The sequence below is a fragment of the Chiloscyllium plagiosum genome, unplaced genomic scaffold (genome assembly GCF_037043375.1).
Source record: "Chiloscyllium plagiosum isolate Xiang-an unplaced genomic scaffold, Cpla_swu_hap1 HiC_scaffold_42, whole genome shotgun sequence".
Taxonomy (NCBI): domain Eukaryota; kingdom Metazoa; phylum Chordata; class Chondrichthyes; order Orectolobiformes; family Hemiscylliidae; genus Chiloscyllium; species Chiloscyllium plagiosum.
Window position 1 is genome coordinate 32,410,045 of NW_028270180.1, and position 19,534 is coordinate 32,429,578.

At 44.9% G+C, this 19,534-nt stretch overlaps 1 protein-coding gene across 2 annotated transcripts in view; it reads right to left on the reverse strand.

Annotated features, from left to right (window-relative positions):
* Positions 1-12,840, reverse strand: part of psma4 (proteasome 20S subunit alpha 4) — a 33,806-nt gene extending 20,966 nt beyond the window's left edge. The window contains exons 1-5 of one of the 2 annotated variants that reach the window (XM_043680172.2): positions 12,777-12,840; positions 4,782-4,809; positions 3,911-3,953; positions 3,624-3,786; positions 2,322-2,399 (exon numbers count right to left, since the gene is read on the reverse strand). In XM_043680172.2, coding sequence (XP_043536107.1) covers positions 2,322-2,399; positions 3,624-3,786; positions 3,911-3,953; positions 4,782-4,784 — 287 coding nt within the window. In that variant the 5' untranslated portion in view covers positions 4,785-4,809; positions 12,777-12,840. The remainder of the gene's footprint in view (positions 1-2,321; positions 2,400-3,623; positions 3,787-3,910; positions 3,954-4,781; positions 4,810-12,776) is intronic. The other variant, XM_087982064.1, reaches the window with a different exon arrangement.
* Positions 12,841-19,534: the final 6,694 nt, after the last annotated feature.

Genomic DNA, 19,534 nt, shown 5'->3' on the forward strand with positions numbered 1-19,534 from the left:
CTCTGCCCTCATCAATCCTTTTCATTACTTCTTCAAAAAACTCAATCAAGTTAGTGAGGCATCATTTCTCACGCACAAAGCCATGTTGACTATCCCTAATCAATCTTTGCTTTTCTCATTTCGTGCTCATCATGAATCATTCTTGAGAAGGCAGTGCTGTGCCAACTTCTTGAATGTGGCCTCAGTGTTTGGGAGGGAGTTTCAAGACTTTAACACAACCACAATAAACCGATGATAATATATTTTTAAGTCCAAGTCAGGTGAAATAGAGGTGACATTACTGGATTACTAATCTCAAGGCCTGGACTGAATCTAGGGACATGAGGTGAAATCCGATCATGGAAGCTGGGGAAATTAAGTTCAGCTCCTTTAATAAATCTGAAATAAAAAGCTAGTCTCACCAATGACGACCACAAAACTATAAGATTATTTGGTTATACATTGTTCTTTGGGGAAGGAGGCCTGTTGTCCATGCTCAGTCTAGTTTGTGTGCACCTCTAGGGTGGCAATGGCCGAGTGGTATTATCGCTCAGTTGTTAATCCAGAGACCCAAGTAATGATCTGGGGAACCAGGTTTGAATCCTGCCATGGCAGATGGTGGAATCTGAACTCAGTAAAATCTGGAAGAAAGAGTCTAATGATAACTGTGAATCCATTGTCAGAAAACCCATTTGGTTCACTAAAGTCCTTCAGGGAAGGAAACTGCCACCCTTACCCGGTCTGGCCTACATGTGACTTCAGGCCCACAGTAATGTGGTTGACTCTTAACTGCTGTGGGTTTGGAGGTTTTTTTTAATTCATTCATGGGATGAGGGCATCACTTGCCAAACCTGCACTTATTGCCTTCCCTGGGCAATTAGGAAAGGCAATAAATGCAAGCTTGGCAAGTGATTCTGACTTCCCTCTAACATGACCTAGCAAATCACTCTGTTGTATAGGATGCAGAACAGTACAGCATAGGAACAGGCCTCCAGAAGCCATTTTGATTTCAGAATCCATTTTCCCTCGCTAAGAAGGGACATTCCCACAACACCAGTGATGACTCAAGCTATACACTGGAATTGGCTGTGAACAAGCCATTTCCTACTCGGAGGAAACGCATTAACTAAACAGCATGCTAATGGATTCTCTCACTGACAATGACACTTCATTTCCACACGCCCATTGGCAGGAGCCCCTAGGGCTTTTTCTCTCTTTGGGGAACCCTAGCTACAGCAATGCCCCCACAGACAAGATGTCTCCAAATTATTTATTATTGATGACCACAGACCTGAGCCATGATGCACAGGATGCAAATAACTGTTGAACTAATCAAGGCAGTCAGACCAGTTGTACTGTTACCCCTTTTAATATTGTTAAATCTACCTATCATAGTTAGGCCTGTATTGTTCTGTAATCAACTATCAACCAGTTGTAACCCTTTATAAACTGCATACGCTTGTAACTGAAGGAAGAAGTTTCAACTTATCAGGGCGGAGCAGCCATTCTGTACCTGAGCGATCATTGACCTAATAAACAAGAGTGTCAATTTCACAAGGTCTGCATATGAGCTTTATTTGAAATTGGATAATTCTCCAACACTGCACATGGTCCATATCCCTCTATCCCCTGCCTATTGTTGTGTCTAAATGCCTCTAACAAATGCTGGCCTTAGCAGCAAAACACACATTGTATGAATGAATGAAAGAAAATCAATCAAGCCAATATACAAAGTGACAGTGAGGTGACACTAAGAGAATATTCATTTGGAAAACTGGTACAGAGAAGATGGGCTGAGCAATCTCCTTTTGCAATGCAAGAATTCTGCCAGGATGGTGTGGGACTTGCACAAAGCAACATGGTGCAATGTGATCTGCTACTGCAACCATTGCACACTGCCTCAAAGCAGAAGTGCTACACACTGACTCATGACTTTTCTGGTAGCCTTAAAGGATAGAAAAGATGGTTGTAAACATTGTGGCAGCTTGGGTGTTCTGGGGGAGTTAATGTTACAGTATACTGTTATGCTCAAATAGCTACTCTACGCTAAATGGATCTCATGCTGTAATTGTTAATATTTAGTACAGGATGTCCAGCACCAACACAAATGGAGAAGTACTGATGGGCACCTGAAAAGAAATGTGGGATTGCAGATGCTTCAACTCAGACAGTGCTGGCGTATTTTTACTTGGTAGAGGTAACACGTGCAGCCAAACATCTGCTACAAAAACGACAGGGCAATGTTTGACATTCAGACAATTTTAATGTTGTAAAATGAACTGGAGAAGAAATTACAATTGAATTGGAAGACTATTTCATTCAAAACAAACAGTTAATCTTACCTCTGGGCAATTAACCGCAGCTCATTTGTAAGGACATTGGCATCAGACGTTATCCCTGCAACGCTACAAGCCATGTCACTGGGAGACAAAATTTTATATAAAATGGTCATTTTGGTTTATACTCAAGCTTTATTTCTTAACAGACAAGTAGATGCGAAAATATAAAAGTATAATTGGCAGTATTAAAAGTACAATATAGAAAACTCTAAATGTAAAATAGCCATAGTATGATCAGACCTGGGGATTGGTCTCTCATTAGTAAAGGTGGTGTTTAACGTGAGCGTCAGCACGCCTCAGAGAAGGGGGAGGTTGAGAAGGAAGGTCCTTCAAGGTAACCTTGGCCGGTGCAGGAATTAAATTCATGCTGTTGTCACCCTGTGTCGCAAATCAGTTGTCCAGCCAATTGAATGAACTGGCCCCAGAGAAACTTCCACCCCTAATGGTTATCTACTAAGATCAACTGTCAATTACTTAAATTAATTGATTATTTAATTAAACAAAACAGGACAAGAGATATGCGAATCCCTCTTAAAAATGCTTTGTGAACAGGTCCAGGCACCGGCCCTCGGAGGGGAGGGACTCTCCTGCAGCGCGCCGGCGGGAGTGAGAAAAAAAAAAGAAAAAAAAAAAAAAGCTTTGTGCAATTGCATAACAACAACAGGCTCTAACTACAGACAACTACTGCCCTCTGTGGCTGCTTGTTGCATAGAACGCAGGAAGAGGAGGCATTCAGTTCCTCTGTGATTTAATTCAAACTGCGCCTCAAAACCATTTCCTGTCTAAAGGAAAAGCTAGAAAGCAGAATAGAGCGGATGCTGGAAATCTGAAGGAAAATCAGAAAATGGAGGGGAAAAACTCAGCAAATTATTGTTACGTCTGTGTAAACAAGAGAATTAAAGGCTCACGTCTGTGCTCTTTCATCAGAAGTGGGAAACATTAGAAATGTGACAGGTTTTGAGCCAAGGTGAGACATCTCTCACTTTTCCCAGTTCACAGACCTGAACACACTTTCTCTACACAAAATCGATCTATCCTGCTGAGCTTCCTTAAAACACTTCTTGGTTTTGTTTCCCATTTTCTTCCCAATACCCATCCTGAAATACACAAAGTATGGGCCACCTGCACAGAAAATACTTTCTCCTTAACAAAACTCTTTTAACATCTAAAGCACCTTGATCACTTCACTACTTAGTCTTCTAAAACCAAGGTACGTTTATCTAAAGCAAACGCTACGCCATCAATTTAAATTGAGATGGCCAATGCAAGCCGATGGATTTGTTATGTATCCGAGTTTATACGTACTCATTTAATTTGTATATTTTTTCAGAGAAGAAAACTTCATCCAGGAGCTTGTGTATGTTACGTCTCTCTGCAGCCAACAGAACACCATCATTTGCTAAGATCCCCAGACAGGTTCCAGCATGGCCGATAGCTTCCATTGCATATTCCACCTGATACAGCCTCCCTGTTAGTTTATTGAAAGAGTTTTCATTAGCATAAAAAAGAGTCAAAGAGCAATGACACATTACAGACCATTAAACTAGTCTGACCTTCCATTTTATAGAAGGCCATCACTCAGAAAAGCTCACCTTCGGGCGAGAATATGGTTGTTCGGGAGTCATACCTTCGAGACTGCAAAGGCAAACAAACTAAAAATTAGTGCTAAGTATCACATGTTATAATACTTTTAAACAAGATCACAGCTTGTGTCTCTCCTGCAACCACTTTTCTCCATTTCTGAGATTTCCATACATGGAAGCAGCTGTTCTTAAATCACATTCAGTTGACATATATTCACTTTCTGTCACCATAGGGAAAACTCAAACTCTAGAGATGATTACATCAGCATGATGGAGATAAGCAGCTTGTTATGTGGAGAATAACAGCCAAAGCAGAGCAGTGATTGGTTTAATATTACAATTGCTCATTACAAGCAATTCTACAGCTTCTGATTCCTGGAATATATAACAATTGCTGTATTTATAGTTTTATTTAAAGTTTTAAGCTACTTCACCCACTGTACCTCAGTTCCCTCTTTAATTAGTTTGACTTCGTTGGGAAGATGGGTGTTGTAGTGGTAATGTCACGGGCCTGAGAATCCAGGGGTCCATCTCTTGGGACCGACTACAATTCCTACCACAGCAATTGGTGGCATTTAAACTGAAACCTGGTCTTAAAGATTTTCCCCAATCAACTGTTGTTAAAATCAATCTAGTTTATTAATGTTGCTTTGGGGAAGAGATCTGCCATCCTTAACTATTCTGGCCTGCATGTGACCCCATAGCCACAGCAATGCAAGTGCCCTTGCAAGGCACTCAAATCAAGGACAATTAGGAAGGGGCAACAATGGCTGTCTCTGCCCTGACAGAACTTTGAAAATGAGCTAGTTTTAACGTAGTTAACATTCCCGTTGTTAAACTCAATTTTAAGTTTCTATACAATTAAATCGCAGTCACTCACCATTGTATACTTAAATTAGATCAAAAATCTGGGAAGAGAAAAAGGAAATCGGTTAACGTGAACAGATAAAAGCAATATGCAATGGCATTGGCAAAAAGCAAGAGGATTGCACTGAGTTATGATGCTCATTGGAGAGGCTGAAATATGGTGGGGATGTGTGATAATCTGCTGAAACAAGACTGTCTCAGCATGTGCATCCAGTATCTTTTCCATGCTGACAACAGCGAATTGAACAGAAGCAGCTCGGGACCAGAAGATCAGTCCAGACGGAGGTGGCCAGTGGCTTATTTTTGCCGATACACAAAAGACCGAGGCAGGTGACCAAACAAAGAGTAGAACAAGTATCAACAGTACTCCTCAGTCAATGCCCATTTAACTCAAAGCTGTCAGAACTGTGGGCAATAACGATTCAACAGATGCCATTTTACACTCAAACATTTGTCTTTACTTTGAACGCATTCATATATTAGTAAAAACGTGGTGGCGCAACCACAAACTAGAACTGTACCCTGCCAATTATGACCACCACATAAATTCTCTCAAATGTCTTGCAAATAAAAGCTAATGATGTTATCAACTGCACTGCCTGGGAGAAAAGATCAAAGCACGTTCTGTAATAAATTCTCATCCTTACCAAAAAACAAAATCAGCAACTAACTTACTCCAGTATGAGCTCCAGAACACATCAATGGCCCAATCAGAACCTACTTGTGTCAGAGTTGAAATTAGGGCTCAAGTCAGAAGTATATCATTAAGACATGGAAATGGTGTGACCATAATTCACTACTTATGAGAGTTTAAGATAAAGTAACATTAAACTATTATACTATCTAATTTAATTCAATGATAGTAAGTTATTATGATGAACTTATAGGATCCAATAGATACTACCAGCAAAACTAGTGTCATTTAAAAATACCATGCAAGAACTTAAAATAAAACACTACATTTGACAAACATGCCACCAGGATACTGGGACACCAACTAGCCTCCAAAAGACACGACCCATTATCATTCGTTTCTATACAGACAAAGAACACCACCACTTTGACTGGGACAGGCGAAACAAAGCCACGCATGAGAATTCTTAGAGGCATGGCATTCTAACTAGAACTCCATCAATAAACACATTGATTTAGATCCTACCTACCTTCCCTTGAAACAAAACCAGAAATGACATCACCCACCTTAAAGAAACCCAGACCTATAAATAGAGAGGCGGGACATACCACCAGTGCTTCACTGGAAACTTTGGATTGGGGGAGGGGGGATGGCTTGTCTGTCACCTTTCCCCACACTCTGGGATGGTGGAGTTTAGAATAATGAATGATAAACCTATTAATTAATATAGAAATATGAAGGGGCCTGACCAGGGACATGTTGAGGGGAGGAGGGCCAATTGATGATTGAGCGGAGGAGGAATTTCTTCTTTTAAAGGATTACTTGGAAGTTTTGCCACAGAATGCTGTGGGGGCAGAATCTTTGACTACATTTAAGATTGAGATAGACAGATTGCAGAGTAAATAAAAAAGGGTTGCAGGGAAAGGACAAGGAAATGGGACACGAGCTACATCAGATCTGTCATGATGTTAATGAATGGCAGAGCAGACTTGAGGGGCCAAACGGCCGACTCCTGTTTCTCTTTTCTTCCCTAGAATCTCCACAATGTGACAGACCAACAGGTCCACATCAACTCTCTGAAGAACATCTCACCCTACCCCCGTCACCCTGGATTTTCCAAGGCCAACCAACCTAACCTAACTGTACTAAATTGTAATTTAGTACAGCCAATCCGGCCAAAACTGCACAATTCTCTTATGGCCTTAAGTGAGTTTGCAATGGATTGAGCCAAGATAGCTTAAGATAGATAATAATCTTTGAGGAGAAAGTGAGGTCTGCAGATGCTGGAGATCAGAGCTGGAAATGTTGCTTTTCCAGCAACACATTTCCAGCTAAGATAGATAATGATCACATTACCAATTGAACCACTTTAACATCGTGAAGCAGGGCTTTCAGACCTGAAGACTGGATCTACAGAAGTCCCCAGGAAAGTCCCAGTGAGGTCAGACTGGGGACTGACCATCACACACAGATTCCATGCCGCCACTTCACCCCTAGCTTAACGATATGCCCGCTCATCAGCCACTGTACCCAAAACTTCGTTAGCTGATTTGTCTCAGATTATACAAATAGAGTAACACACGAACATGTGAAATGGGCCGAGCAGACTACTGTGCTCATCAAGCTTGGTCAACCAGTCAATACATTCAGAGTTGATCCTCATGTCTCAACCGATCTCAATAGTAACCATTTCCAACAACAGAGCAATCACTTGCCACAATGGATGTTGCGGTACTCTACACCAGCATCTCCCCACCACGAAGGCATCACTGCAACAGCCTCAGCCCTCAATACCAACAACTGCTAATCTCCAAGCACCATCCTCCAACTCATGCGCTTCATCCTCGACCACATTGTCTTCACCTTCGACAACCATTTCTTCATCCAGACACGTGGAACAGCCACAGGGACCAGGTTTGCACCCCAATGTGCCAACATTTTCATGCACAAGTTCAAACAAGACTTAGGGTGCAGGTTTGATATCCAGTCGTTTCATTACCTGGCTAGGTAACATCATCAATGGCGACCTCCAAGTGAAGCAAAGCTGTTGTCTCCTGCTTTCTATTTATATGTTTGTCCTGCATGGGGTTCCTGGGATTTGTGGTGATGTCATTTCCTGTCAAACAAGACTTCTTTTTGCTGCACAGGACCTCTGACCAACACTATACACCAGTAACACTGACAATATTGTCTTCCTCTGGACCCCAGCCAGGAGTCACTGAAACAACTACAGCAATATCAACTAGTTTCATCCCACCATCAGACTTACCATGGACTATTCTTTATTCTGAGACACAAGCATCTCCATCAAGGACAGGCACCTCAGTACTTCACGCTACCGCATGCACATGGATAATCTCACGATGCTACACTTCTCAAGCTTCCAACCCAACATATTAAAACAGCCATCCCCTACAGACAAGTCCAACGCATACACAGGATCTGTTCAGATGAGGAGGAAGATGAAAGACACCTTAAGGTTCTGAAGGATGCATTCATAAGAACAGGAGAGGATGCTCAACTCATCGATTGCCAGTTCCGACATGCCACAGCGAGTAACCGTAACAACCACCTCAGAAAACAGGCACAAGATACAACCAATCGTTGTACCCTTCGTTGTCCAGTACTTTCCAGGAGTGAGAAACTTTGTTGCCAGGGTTGGAGGAATTGAGCTACAGGAAGAGGCTGAATAGGCTGGGGCTGTTTTCCCTGGAGCGTCAAAGGCTGAAGGGTGACCTTATAGAGGTTCATAAAATGATGGGCATGGATAGGGTAGAATGGTCATTTCCCTGGGGTGGGAGAGTCCAGAACTAGAGGACATAAGTTTAGGGTGATAGGGGAAAGTTATAAAAGGGACCTAAGGGGCAACTTTTTCATGCAAAGGGTGGTGCGTGTATGGAATGAGCTGCCACAGGAAATGGAGGAGACTGGTACAATTACAGCATTGAAAAGGCATCTGGATGGGTATATGAATGGGAAGGGTTTAGAGGAATTTGGGCCAAGTGCTGGCAAATGGAACTAGATTAGTTTAGGATATCTGGTTGGCATGGATGAGTTGGACCGAAGGGTTCTTTTCCATGCTGTACATCTCTATGCCTCTAAACTACGGCATGTTCTTCACAGCCTGTACCTCACCAGCATCTTCCTTACACCTCCACTTCTTGCCTTTAAGCTGCCAAACCTTAAACAGACCATTGTTTGCAGCAAACTACCCAGCGTTCAGGACAAAATCGACCACAACACCGTACAACCCTGTCATGGCAACCACTGCAAGACGTGTCAGAGTGTCGACTTGGATACCACCATTACATATGGGGACACCACCCACCACGTGCTCGGTGGGTACTCATGTGAATCAGCCAACCTTATTTGTCTCATATGCTGCTGTAAGGATGCCCAAGGCATAATATATTGGTGAAACCAAGCAGACACTAAAACAACAGGTGAACAGACACTGCACAACCATAACCAGACAGGGGTGTTCCTCTCAGTCATTGGTCAAGGATGTTTGGCCTCAGATCTTCAGGTGACCGTCCTGCAAGGCAGACTTTGGGATACGCAACAACTCAGAGTCACTGAGTAGAGGCTGACAGCTATGTTCGGTATCCATGAGGATGGGTCAACCGCGATATTAGGTTCATGGCACACTACAGGTGACCCCACAACACTAAATACTCAAACACAAGTACACATACTTTTACACACAATCAGACAGACCCTCTTTCATACACACACTGTCTCTCTCTCGCACTCAGGCAGACACTCTCTCTCAGGCCATGTACTCCATCATGTGCACACGCGCATGTGTATACACCCCCACAGACTCTCTATACCCCGCCGCAGGTCCCCTTCCCCCCCCATATATCAGTCTATGGGGTGAATCTGCATTTACGGATACATTCTATTTTGTTCAAAATGCACACAATCCGCAGGCAGTCAGTCCATCTGACAATTCATAAATTCCTACTTTGGAAACAGAACCAGTCTGACTCAAGGTTGGAATATAAACAGGCTCTAACTTCATATCTTTAATGCACAGTCCGAACTGAGATGTCAATTTTTTTTTATACAGCATTATGTTATCTCAGCACTGTGACTTGAAAGAAGTTTCGGGATTTACATATTAATAAATCAAAACCTGTATCCCCATTCAAAGTGATTAAAGACTTAACAGCAATCTAGGTTTGTTCAATACATCATATCAGTTGTATGGCACTATGATCTTTAACTATAAATTCTGTGTCCTATGATCCTGCCCCACTAGCTACCGGACGAAGGAGCAGCACTCTGAAAGCTTGTCCTTCCTAATAAACCCATTGGACTATAACCTGGTGTGATTTTTAATTTTGCCCACCCCAGTCCAACACCAGAATCTCCACTTCACAGGTCTAAGTAGACGACTCCATACTCCCTTCTCTGTATATACAGGAATCTTGCAATTAAAATATGTACCAAGAAAAATCCAGAATGTAACCACACAATTTTATAACTCATGACACCTTACTGCTTACAGTTCCCAACAAATGAGGAGAATTGAAGGGTAATACAAGGGTTAGACAACCTTCTTACATCGCTCCCTCACAAAAATCCACTACATTCCTTTTTAATTGCATCAATCAATCGAATACTGAAATGTGATGACCAAAACATTGATATCTGGTGCCAGTGATGTGAATCAGCTGTTTTCAGGCTTACTAAAGTCTCCCTTTGAGTGAATTATGTTACAGTCACACACTGGGCATTGTCTCAAACCAGATTCTTATTCCACTGCTTGGAAGCACCTCCTCAATGTAATTCTGGTCAGTGTTTTCTCAAGTTAAGTCCTCATCAACATGCTTCCTGCCTCTTTCATAGGGGAATCAAGGGCGACAGGGAAGGGCAAGAAAGTGGACATGATGAATGCTGGATCTGCCATGATCCTATTGATTGACAGACTGGGCTTGAGGAACTTAACAGCCTACTCCTGTTCCAATTTTCTATGGTCTTGTCTACTGGAGAAATCATACTAAATACAATTCTCTTACCATGTGCAATCTACTGTTTCCTGATCAAATGGTTCATAAACAAAATCAATGTGATATCTTCTTGAGGCCAAGAGGATAGATTCACTGATTTGAAGACGACCATTGGATTGGCATCCATTGGCACATGTCCAGACAGAGCCACCTTGCTTAAAATGGCTTTACCCTTTAGAGAAACAATTTAATTTGGTGCTAATGAGATTTGTGGATGAATGAAGGCCATGATCGAATCGGATCTCAAAGACCAAACAGCAGCAGAGCTCAGTGATTCGTCCCTTCAATAGTGCTCCATCATTCGATAAAGCAGTTACTTTCCCTCAATTTCAGCTGGGAACATCCAAAGATTTCTCAATTCACCTCTATTTCTTTGTGAGGATTTGTTCAACATTCTCCCTTTAAATTAACTGCACAACTCTGTGAATGAGAATCTCTGTGTAATTTTCCAATTGTACCTTGTTTAGATCAAGTGGGATCCAGGGAGAGCTAGCCATTTGGGATGCAAACTTGGCTTGAAGGTAGGAGACCAAGGGTGTAGAGTTTTTCTTTGGACTAGAGGCCTATGACCAGCTGTGTGCCACAAGGATCGGTGCTGGGTCCACTGTGTTTTGTCACTTATATAAGTGATTTGGATGTGAATATCAGAGGAATGGTTAGTAATAGTTTGCAGATGACACCAAAATTGGCTGTGTAGTAGACGGTGAAGAAGGTTATTTCAGAGTACAAAGGGGCCTTGATCAAGTTTGGTGAACAGAGACCTTGGGGTGCAGGTTCCATGCAAATGGAATTGCAGGTAATCTGAGTAATGAAGACGACGTTGTGTATGTCTGCCTTTGTTGGGCCAGTGCATTAAGTACAGGAGTTGGGAGGTCATGTTGCGACTGTACAGGACATTGGTTGGGCCACTTTTGGAATATTGTGTGCAATTCTGGTCTCCCTCTTACAGGAAGGATGTTGTGAAACATGTAAGGGTTCAGAAAAGATTTACAAGCACTTTGGCAGAGTTGGAGGATATGAGCAACAGAGAGAGGCTGAATAGGCTGGGGCTATTTTCCCTGGAGTGTCAAAGACTGAGGAGTGACCTCACAGAGGTTAATAAAAGGGGCATGGATAGAGGAATAGACAAGGTCTTTTGCCTGGGGTGGAGGTGCCCAGCACCAGAAGGCAAAGGTTTAGGGTGAGAGGGGAAAAAGACATAAAAGGGATCCAAGGGGCAACTTTTTCACATTGAGGATGTTCCGTGTATGCAACGAGCTGCCAGAGGAAGTAGTGGAGGCTGGTGCAATTACAACATTTAAAAGGCATATATGAAAGGAAGGGTTTAGAGAGACATGGGCCAAGTGCTGGCAAATAGGACTAGATTAATTTAGAATATCCGGTCAGCATGGATGAGTTGGACCAAAGGGTCTGTTTCCATGCTGTACTACTCTATGGACTTTACCACGACTTTACATTCTTCCCTGTTTTGTATAAATGACACCAGCTCCTCTTGGTCACCTCTCAGATTGTCATTAGTGTTTGAAGGCAAGAGAATGATGGTTCACAGGTTCATGACCCTTTCACCCGGAGTTGTCAGCACGCAACTTTTCCAACAAAGGTTGTGTACAACAATCAGGGACAGACAGGCAGTTTTCAGTTAATCCCTGTGTTTTGGGAAGGATCATCACGTGCAGATAGATGTGATTAATTTAGAATGGCATCATTGCTGGCACAGACATGGTGGGCCGAATGGCCTGCTGTAGCGTTCTGTTTTATTTCCCGAAGCCCACATTTCTATGTATCCCTGGAAACCGCTGCCGAACAAGAATCGCTGAGTTTCTCCAGCAATTTCTTTTTGTTATTTGCTGCAGATTTCCAGCAGCCGCATTTGTTTGACGGTACCACGGCCTTTAACAAACAACCGACATCCCGCCCTCCAGCCCCAAGCCGGGGGCCTCATTCCCTGGGACCGGCCTCCGACTGCCCGCGGCTCCACAAACCGAAACCGAAACCGAACCGACTCGCAGTGACTCGGGGATCCCTCCGCCGGGGCCGGGGCCGGGGCCGGGGCACCACCGCCGCCCTCCCCCAGGGGCCTGGCCCTTCATCACCCCCAGGCCCAGGCCCAGTACCAGGCCGAGCCGCTGTCTCCCGTGGCCCAGCAGGGTTTGTCCCCCACTGACACAGGCCCCAGCCTCGGGCCCTCACCTCCCCATCCCGGGGATGAAGCAGCAACTTCACCGCGGCGCGAGCCCGTGCCCGACCACGCCGCACCGAGAGGGGCTTTGTGGGGAAAGGCCGTGTCCGGGACAGCCCAGGCCCAATACCACCGCTCCCAGAACCGGGCTGGGGTCTCTTCACCCACCACCCCACTTACTCACTTACTCCCGCTCCCCGGCTCCGCACCTACCGATGAGACCCAAGAGCGGCCGCCTTGCTGGAGACGGGGGTCACAGCGCCACCCGGCGGCGGGGAGGACTCCTCACACCGACGGCTGGAGACGGGGGTCACAGCGCCACCCGGCGGCGGGGAGGACTCCTCGTACCGACAACTGGCGCTGGGGGGGGGTCACAGCGCCACCCGGCGGAGGGGAGGACTCCTCGTACCGACAACTGGAGCTGGGGGTCACAGCGCCACCCGGCGGAGGAGAGGACTCCTCGTACCGACAACTGGAGCTGGGGGTCACAGCGCCACCCGGCGGAGGGGAGGACTCCTCGTACCGACAACTGGCGCTGGGGGGGGGGGGGGGTCACAGCGCCACTCGGCGGAGGGGAGGACTCCTCGTACCGACAACTGGAGCTGGGGGTCACAGCGCCCCCCGGCGGAGGGGAGGACTCCTCGTACCGACAACTGGAGCTGGGGGTCACAGCGCCACCCGGCGGAGAGGAGGACTCCTCGTACCGACAACTGGCGCTGGGGGGGGGGGGGGGGGGTCACAGCGCCACTCGGCGGAGGGGAGGACTCCTCGTACCGACAACTGGAGCTGGGGGTCACAGCGCCCCCCGGCGGAGGGGAGGACTCCTCGTACCGACAACTGGAGCTGGGGGTCACAGCGCCACCCGGCGGAGAGGAGGACTCCTCGTACCGACAACTGGGGCTGGGGGTCACAGCGCCACCCGGCGGAGGGGAGGACTCCTCGTACCGACAACTGGAGCTGGGGGGGGGGGGGGGGTCACAGCGCCACCCGGCGGAGGGGAGGACTCCTCGTACCGACAACTGGAGCTGGGGGTCACAGCGCCCCCCGGCGGAGGGGAGGACTCCTCGTACCGACAACTGGAGCTGGGGGTCACAGCGCCACCCGGCGGAGAGGAGGACTCCTCGTACCGACAACTGGGGCTGGGGGTCACAGCGCCACCCGGCGGAGGGGAGGACTCCTCCCTCCACAGGCTCCAAGCTGGTTGTTGGCGACTGTTGAAGTTTTGAGTCCTTCTGATAAAAAAAAGGAAGTCAAGTTGGAATGAAAAGGTTAGCGCGCTTTTTCTCCCTCCCGTGACCTGCAGGGGAGTTACATTGGACTCAAGGAGAAATATCAGGGCAGTGAAAGCGCGAGGGTTTGGAGTGGTCCAGCAGTTCTGGCCCAAAAGGCTTCCTTCTCTGAGGGAATTATTCAGTTTTTCTGACAGTGACTGCCTTGCTGCATTAACCTGTGTGTACTGTTTTTGTACAATCTCATCCAACCTATTAAATAGGAAACAGGCCAAAGGAAAGCAGATAGATAGAGCAAAGCCATGGATTTTAAAAGTCACAGATTTCATGGGGGGGGAGCAGTTTAAAATCCAACCCCAAAGATTGGGGTGAATTCTCCAAAGAGCCCAGAGGCAGGTCTATAATGAAAGACCCCTCCTACCATGGCTATACTTATCCCACACACACACACACACAAACACAAGACATAAAAGTTTGAATACTCTTACAGATAGATTCAAGAACAACTCCTTCCCTGCTGTTATCAGACCTTTGAATGGACTTCTCAAATGTTAGTGACCTCTCAGTGGTGAGCACTGCTGCCTCACAGCGCCAGGGACCCGAGTTTGCTTCCAGCCTCGGGTTACTGACTGTGTGGAGTTTGCACGTTCTCCCCGTGTCTGCCTGGGTTTTCTCCGGGTGCTCCGGTTTCCTCCCACAGTCCAAAGATGTGCAGGTCAGGGTGGGACTGGCCATGTGAAATGCAAGGTTACAGGAATGGAGGGTGGGAGAGATCTGGTGGAATGCTGTTCGGAGGGTTGGTTTGGACTCAATGGGCTGAATTGTTGTTTCCACATTGTAGGAAATCTATGATTCTATGTTATTTCTCTCTGCACTTTCACTGTGACTGTAATACTGTATTCTACACTCTGTTCTGCTACCCAGATGCACGTTGCGTGGTGTAAAGTTATAATTGTGACAGTAGAAAGATGAGTGCTTTCATTCTTTGGTCAGGTTCACAAAAAAGAAGGGAAATATATCTATACCAACAGGCAGTTGTAGTTTAAAAATTTCTAGAGTCTTTGAATTGTAAGATTGAAACATGAGTCCCAAAAGTAGCTGTTGTCCTGTTTCCTCAGAAGCAGTGAAGGTTCCGATGACCTTGATTGCGTGGCGGTTTTTCACTGGCACTGACTTTTGAAGTTAAGAACGAAACAGGCAGGTTGACAGACAGTACCTTCCAGTTCTTGATTGCCAATCCATTCTTTCTTTGTTCCTCAGAAACAGCTGGTGATGAAGGTCCATACAAAGTCTGCCCATTGTTTTACTCTGCAGACAACCTTTCACCTCAATGGGTAATTTCCAGAAAGGAAATTGTGGGCGGCACAGTGGCACAGTGGTTAGCACTGCTACCTCACAGCGCCGGAGACTTGGGTTCAATTCCCGCCTCAGGCGACTGACTGTGTGGAGTTTGCACATTCTCCCCGTGTCTGCGTGGGTTTCCTCCGGGTGCTCCGGTTCCTCCCACAGTCCAAAGATGTGCAGGTCAGGTGAATTGGCCATGCTAAATTGCCCGCATTGTTAGGTAAGGGGTAAATGTAGGGGTATGGGTGGGTTTCGCTTCGGCGGGTCGGTGTGGACTTGTTGGGCCGAAGGGCCTGTTTCCACACTGTAATGTAATGTAAATGTAATGTAAAAAATGTAATGTAATGTGTAATGTATGTATCAGCTGAGTCTGAGTTTCAGTTCTCTTTTATAGACATGTTAATTTCAGCCTCGACGGATTATTGCTTAGTTCTTGTTCAAGTTTGTTAGTTCTTTTCGGTTCGGAAGGAGATTCATTTGGAACTGCTAGCTTTCGGAGCACTGCTCCTTCATTAGGTAGCTAGTCAGGACTAGCAGCGCTCTGAAAGCTAGTGCTTCCAAACAAACCTGTTGGTTTATAACCTGGTGTTGTGTGATTTTTAACTTTGTCCACCCAGTCCAACCCCCGCACCTCCACATCACAGATTCTGAAGGAGTCATACCGGATTCAGAACATTAACTCTGTTTCATCTTCACAGGTGCTGCCAGACCAGCTGAGTTTTTCTAGCATTTTCTGAGTTCGATTCTTTTTTAGTTAGGTGATTATAGGTCAGTAGGTGTCATTTTTAAAACTATTTTTAGTTTATGAAAGGTTTTCGGGATTAAAAGTCAAATGGTTAAATTGAATATTGACAACTCATGTTGACCACTATTACAAAGGTTCAAATCCCATCATGATATGTGGTGGAGTTTACATTTGATTAATAAATGTAAAAGTTACCTCTCAGTAATTGTGACTATAGGACAAAGAACATTACAGCGTAGTACAGGCCCTCGATGTTGCACCAACCTGTGGAACCAATCTGAAGCCCATCTAACCTACACTATTCCATTTTCATCTATATGTTTATCCAGTGATCGTTTGTGAATCAGATTTTTGAAACAAGTATACTTTAGGGAGCTTGCATTGAGGGTGAGAGGGGTAAAGTTTAGAAGAGATGTGAGGGGCAAGTTTTTTTATACAGAGAGCAGTAGGAGTCTGGAATGCCCTGTAGTGGTGGAGGCAGATATGAAAGTGGCATTTAAGGAGCTTTTTTAGATAAGCACATGAATATGCAAGGAATGGAGCGATTTGGACCATGAGCAGGCAGAAGTTTAATTTGGCATCATGTTCAGCACGACATCTATGTCCTGTGCTCTAAGGAAACCTGCCATCCTTGCCTGGTCTACCCTACATGTGACTCCAGACCCACAGCAACATGGTTGATTCTTAATTCCCCTCAAAAATAGCCAATCAAGCCATTCAGTTTAGCAATGCCCACCCACATTCTGAGAAATACACAATGTTACCAATGTGAGCTGTAAATGTATCAGAGAATTTGGCGAAACAAGAGAAATCAATGAAAAAAAAGGGTTATGATAGTTTTTGTTATTCATTCACATGCCGCAGCAGGGATTGAATGACCATCCAAATGGTTTACTTCAGAACAATGGCTGAGTTCACCATGTTGCAGTGGGACTGGATCTGAATTTAAATTTGTTACATACAGTGGTGGACTTTGAACTCCAACTGTCTGGATTACTAATTAATGTCTCCAGATTTCTCCTCCAGGAATTTGAATCACTGACATGATCAAAACTCATCTCATGTTGGAGCACATGGGAGGGACAGTCAATCACTGTTTTACTGCAGAATGTCAGTTGGTGAAAGCTGGTACAGGAGCCAATCTTTACTCAATCTTACCAGAAAGGCAGCATCCAAGAAGCAAGAGAATCGACATTTCGGGTAAAAACACACTTGACCTTACTCAATCTTACACTTACTTACAGAGTGAAACATTATAAGTTTATACCTTCAAACATAACCAGCCCATAACTAGACTATAGTTTCAGTGTTTCCCTTGATATCTACACAATCACAACCCCAATTGATGGCCTCCTCCAACATGTATAATTAAACTCAATCACCTGGAAATGACCCCACAAAACTCCAGGCCATCCCGGTTACCCCACAGCCTTGCAAAATGAAAACAGTCATTCTTTCCAAAGGCAGAAAGGAAACCTCAAGAAGAACAGTTAAGTTTAATCAACAATGAGAACTTGCATTCGTTCAGCACCCTGCTTGTAGTAAAATATCCCGAGACACTTCACAGCATCATCATTAACCAAAGCTGGATAAAGACCTAGCTAGGGTAATATTAGGGTATCTCATCAGTGGCTGGGACAGAGGGCTGGGTTTTCAGGGGGCAAGTGAGATAGATGGCAAAAAGACTTGTGGGGGGTGGGGGGGGGGGGGGAGGAGGAGATTAGTGACATTCCAGACATTAGGGCCCAGACAGTTGAAGACACAATCACTCGTACTGAATCAGGGATGTGGAACATCCCTGAATGAGATAAATGCAGGTGTCTGGTGAGATTGGAGGGGATTAAAGGATATTTTCCTCCAGAGATGACTGTGCTCAATGGGAAGATGATGTTCCTCAGTCTGGCTGCTGTCTGATTCTGATTAAATTGTCCATACAGGACCTGGAAAGCATATAGTGACCCAGCCGGCCCAATCACAGTTTTAAACAAAACAGAATTTATTTACAAGATTACCGAATAAAACACAAACAAAAGAGAACACTATAACTTAACCTATCTGAAAACCCAACAGAATACCCCAACTTAAAGATGCTGTTCCAAATACTTGCAACAATCCCTATAAACACCCCTTGGCACAAAAGGAGGATCAGCATGGACCTGCTTCTATGGATCCAGCAGCTTCCCAACTGACTTGACTGCTTTCAGTGAATGGCCAGACCAAAACCAAACCAGAAAAAAGCTGAGCTGGGAGAACTGGCCACTCCTCTTTCATTGCACAAGGGTTTTATTTTAAACTTGAAAGCCTTTTTTCCTGTTAGCTATGATCAAACTGGCCCCAAAACCCTTCAAACCTAAACATTTTGGAATTGCTGCTTTTAAGACCGCTCTGAAAAAAAAAAAGCCAAGGATAGCATAACCTTCTTAAAGGAGCAGCACTGTCACAAATGGGACACCCGGTCATAGGTCACAGGTTTTGTCAAGAAGAGGAGAATTAGTAGAGGAAATGTTTGTGGAGAAAGTGCCAAGCTGAGGACTGAGAAGGCGTGGGTGTCCCTGTTCAAGTGAAGAAAATCAGGAATGATCAGAGTGGGATTGAGTGGTCCACCTACCTTGTGCTTACTGAGACCTTCAATTAAACAGTGGTGAGTGGCCCATCAGAGGCACCCCTATTTCAAGGTTGGTCCCTCATCATCTTCACCCTGCTCCCTGAGACCCCTGGACTCAAACTTAGCCAATTCTTCAGTGTCAGGGATTGCCTGTAATACCAACTGTGCCCGCCATCCCATACCTTTGCTGCTGTCGCTACACAGCTCCTGACTAGTTGGATTGATTTGTAGCTCGCTTAAAGCAAGGACCTCCTAAGAAAAGGACACCAGTCAGATCTTAAAGCAATCAATGCAGCTCCCACCCCCACGGGATATCTGTTGAGAAGCTGATGGGCTTCCCCGGAGTTTTTAGCTGGGGATATTGGAATGGTAAGGGTCTATAATAAACCAGCTGAAGAGCCTACACCATGTCCCTTCTCTCTCTATTTACTGAGATAATACATGTACATCAGTCTGAGACTGAAAATGTACAGTGAATCTCACAATTGTCATTTGTGGAAAAATTTCATAGTTTGTCCAATAGAGTGGACAAACACTTAAAAAAAATAGTTTGGAAGGTGGTGGAGATTCTCTTCTGCTTTTCTGTCAGTCCCACATGGAAACGATTCAGATCTTGAGAGGTAGCAATACACTCTGGGATGGCCTATCACCAGCTTGACCTAATACCCAACAGTCAGAGGGAAATTGAGCAGCAAATTTGTAAGGAGATCTCATTTATCTGTTAGAATAATAGAGTGGTTATAGTAGGTGATTTAAACTTTCCAAACATTGACTGGGACTGCCATAGTGTTAAGTGTTTAGACGGAGAGGAATTTGTTTAGTGTGTACAAGAAAATCTTTTGATTCAGTTTGTAGATGTGCCTCTTAGGGAAGGTGCAAACCTTGATCTACTCTTTGGAAATCAGGCAGGGCAGGTGAGAACTTTGGGGCAAGCGACCACAATTTAATTAGTCTTAAAATAATAGTGGAAAAGGATAGATCGGATCAAAAGGTTAACGTTCGAAATTGGAGGAAG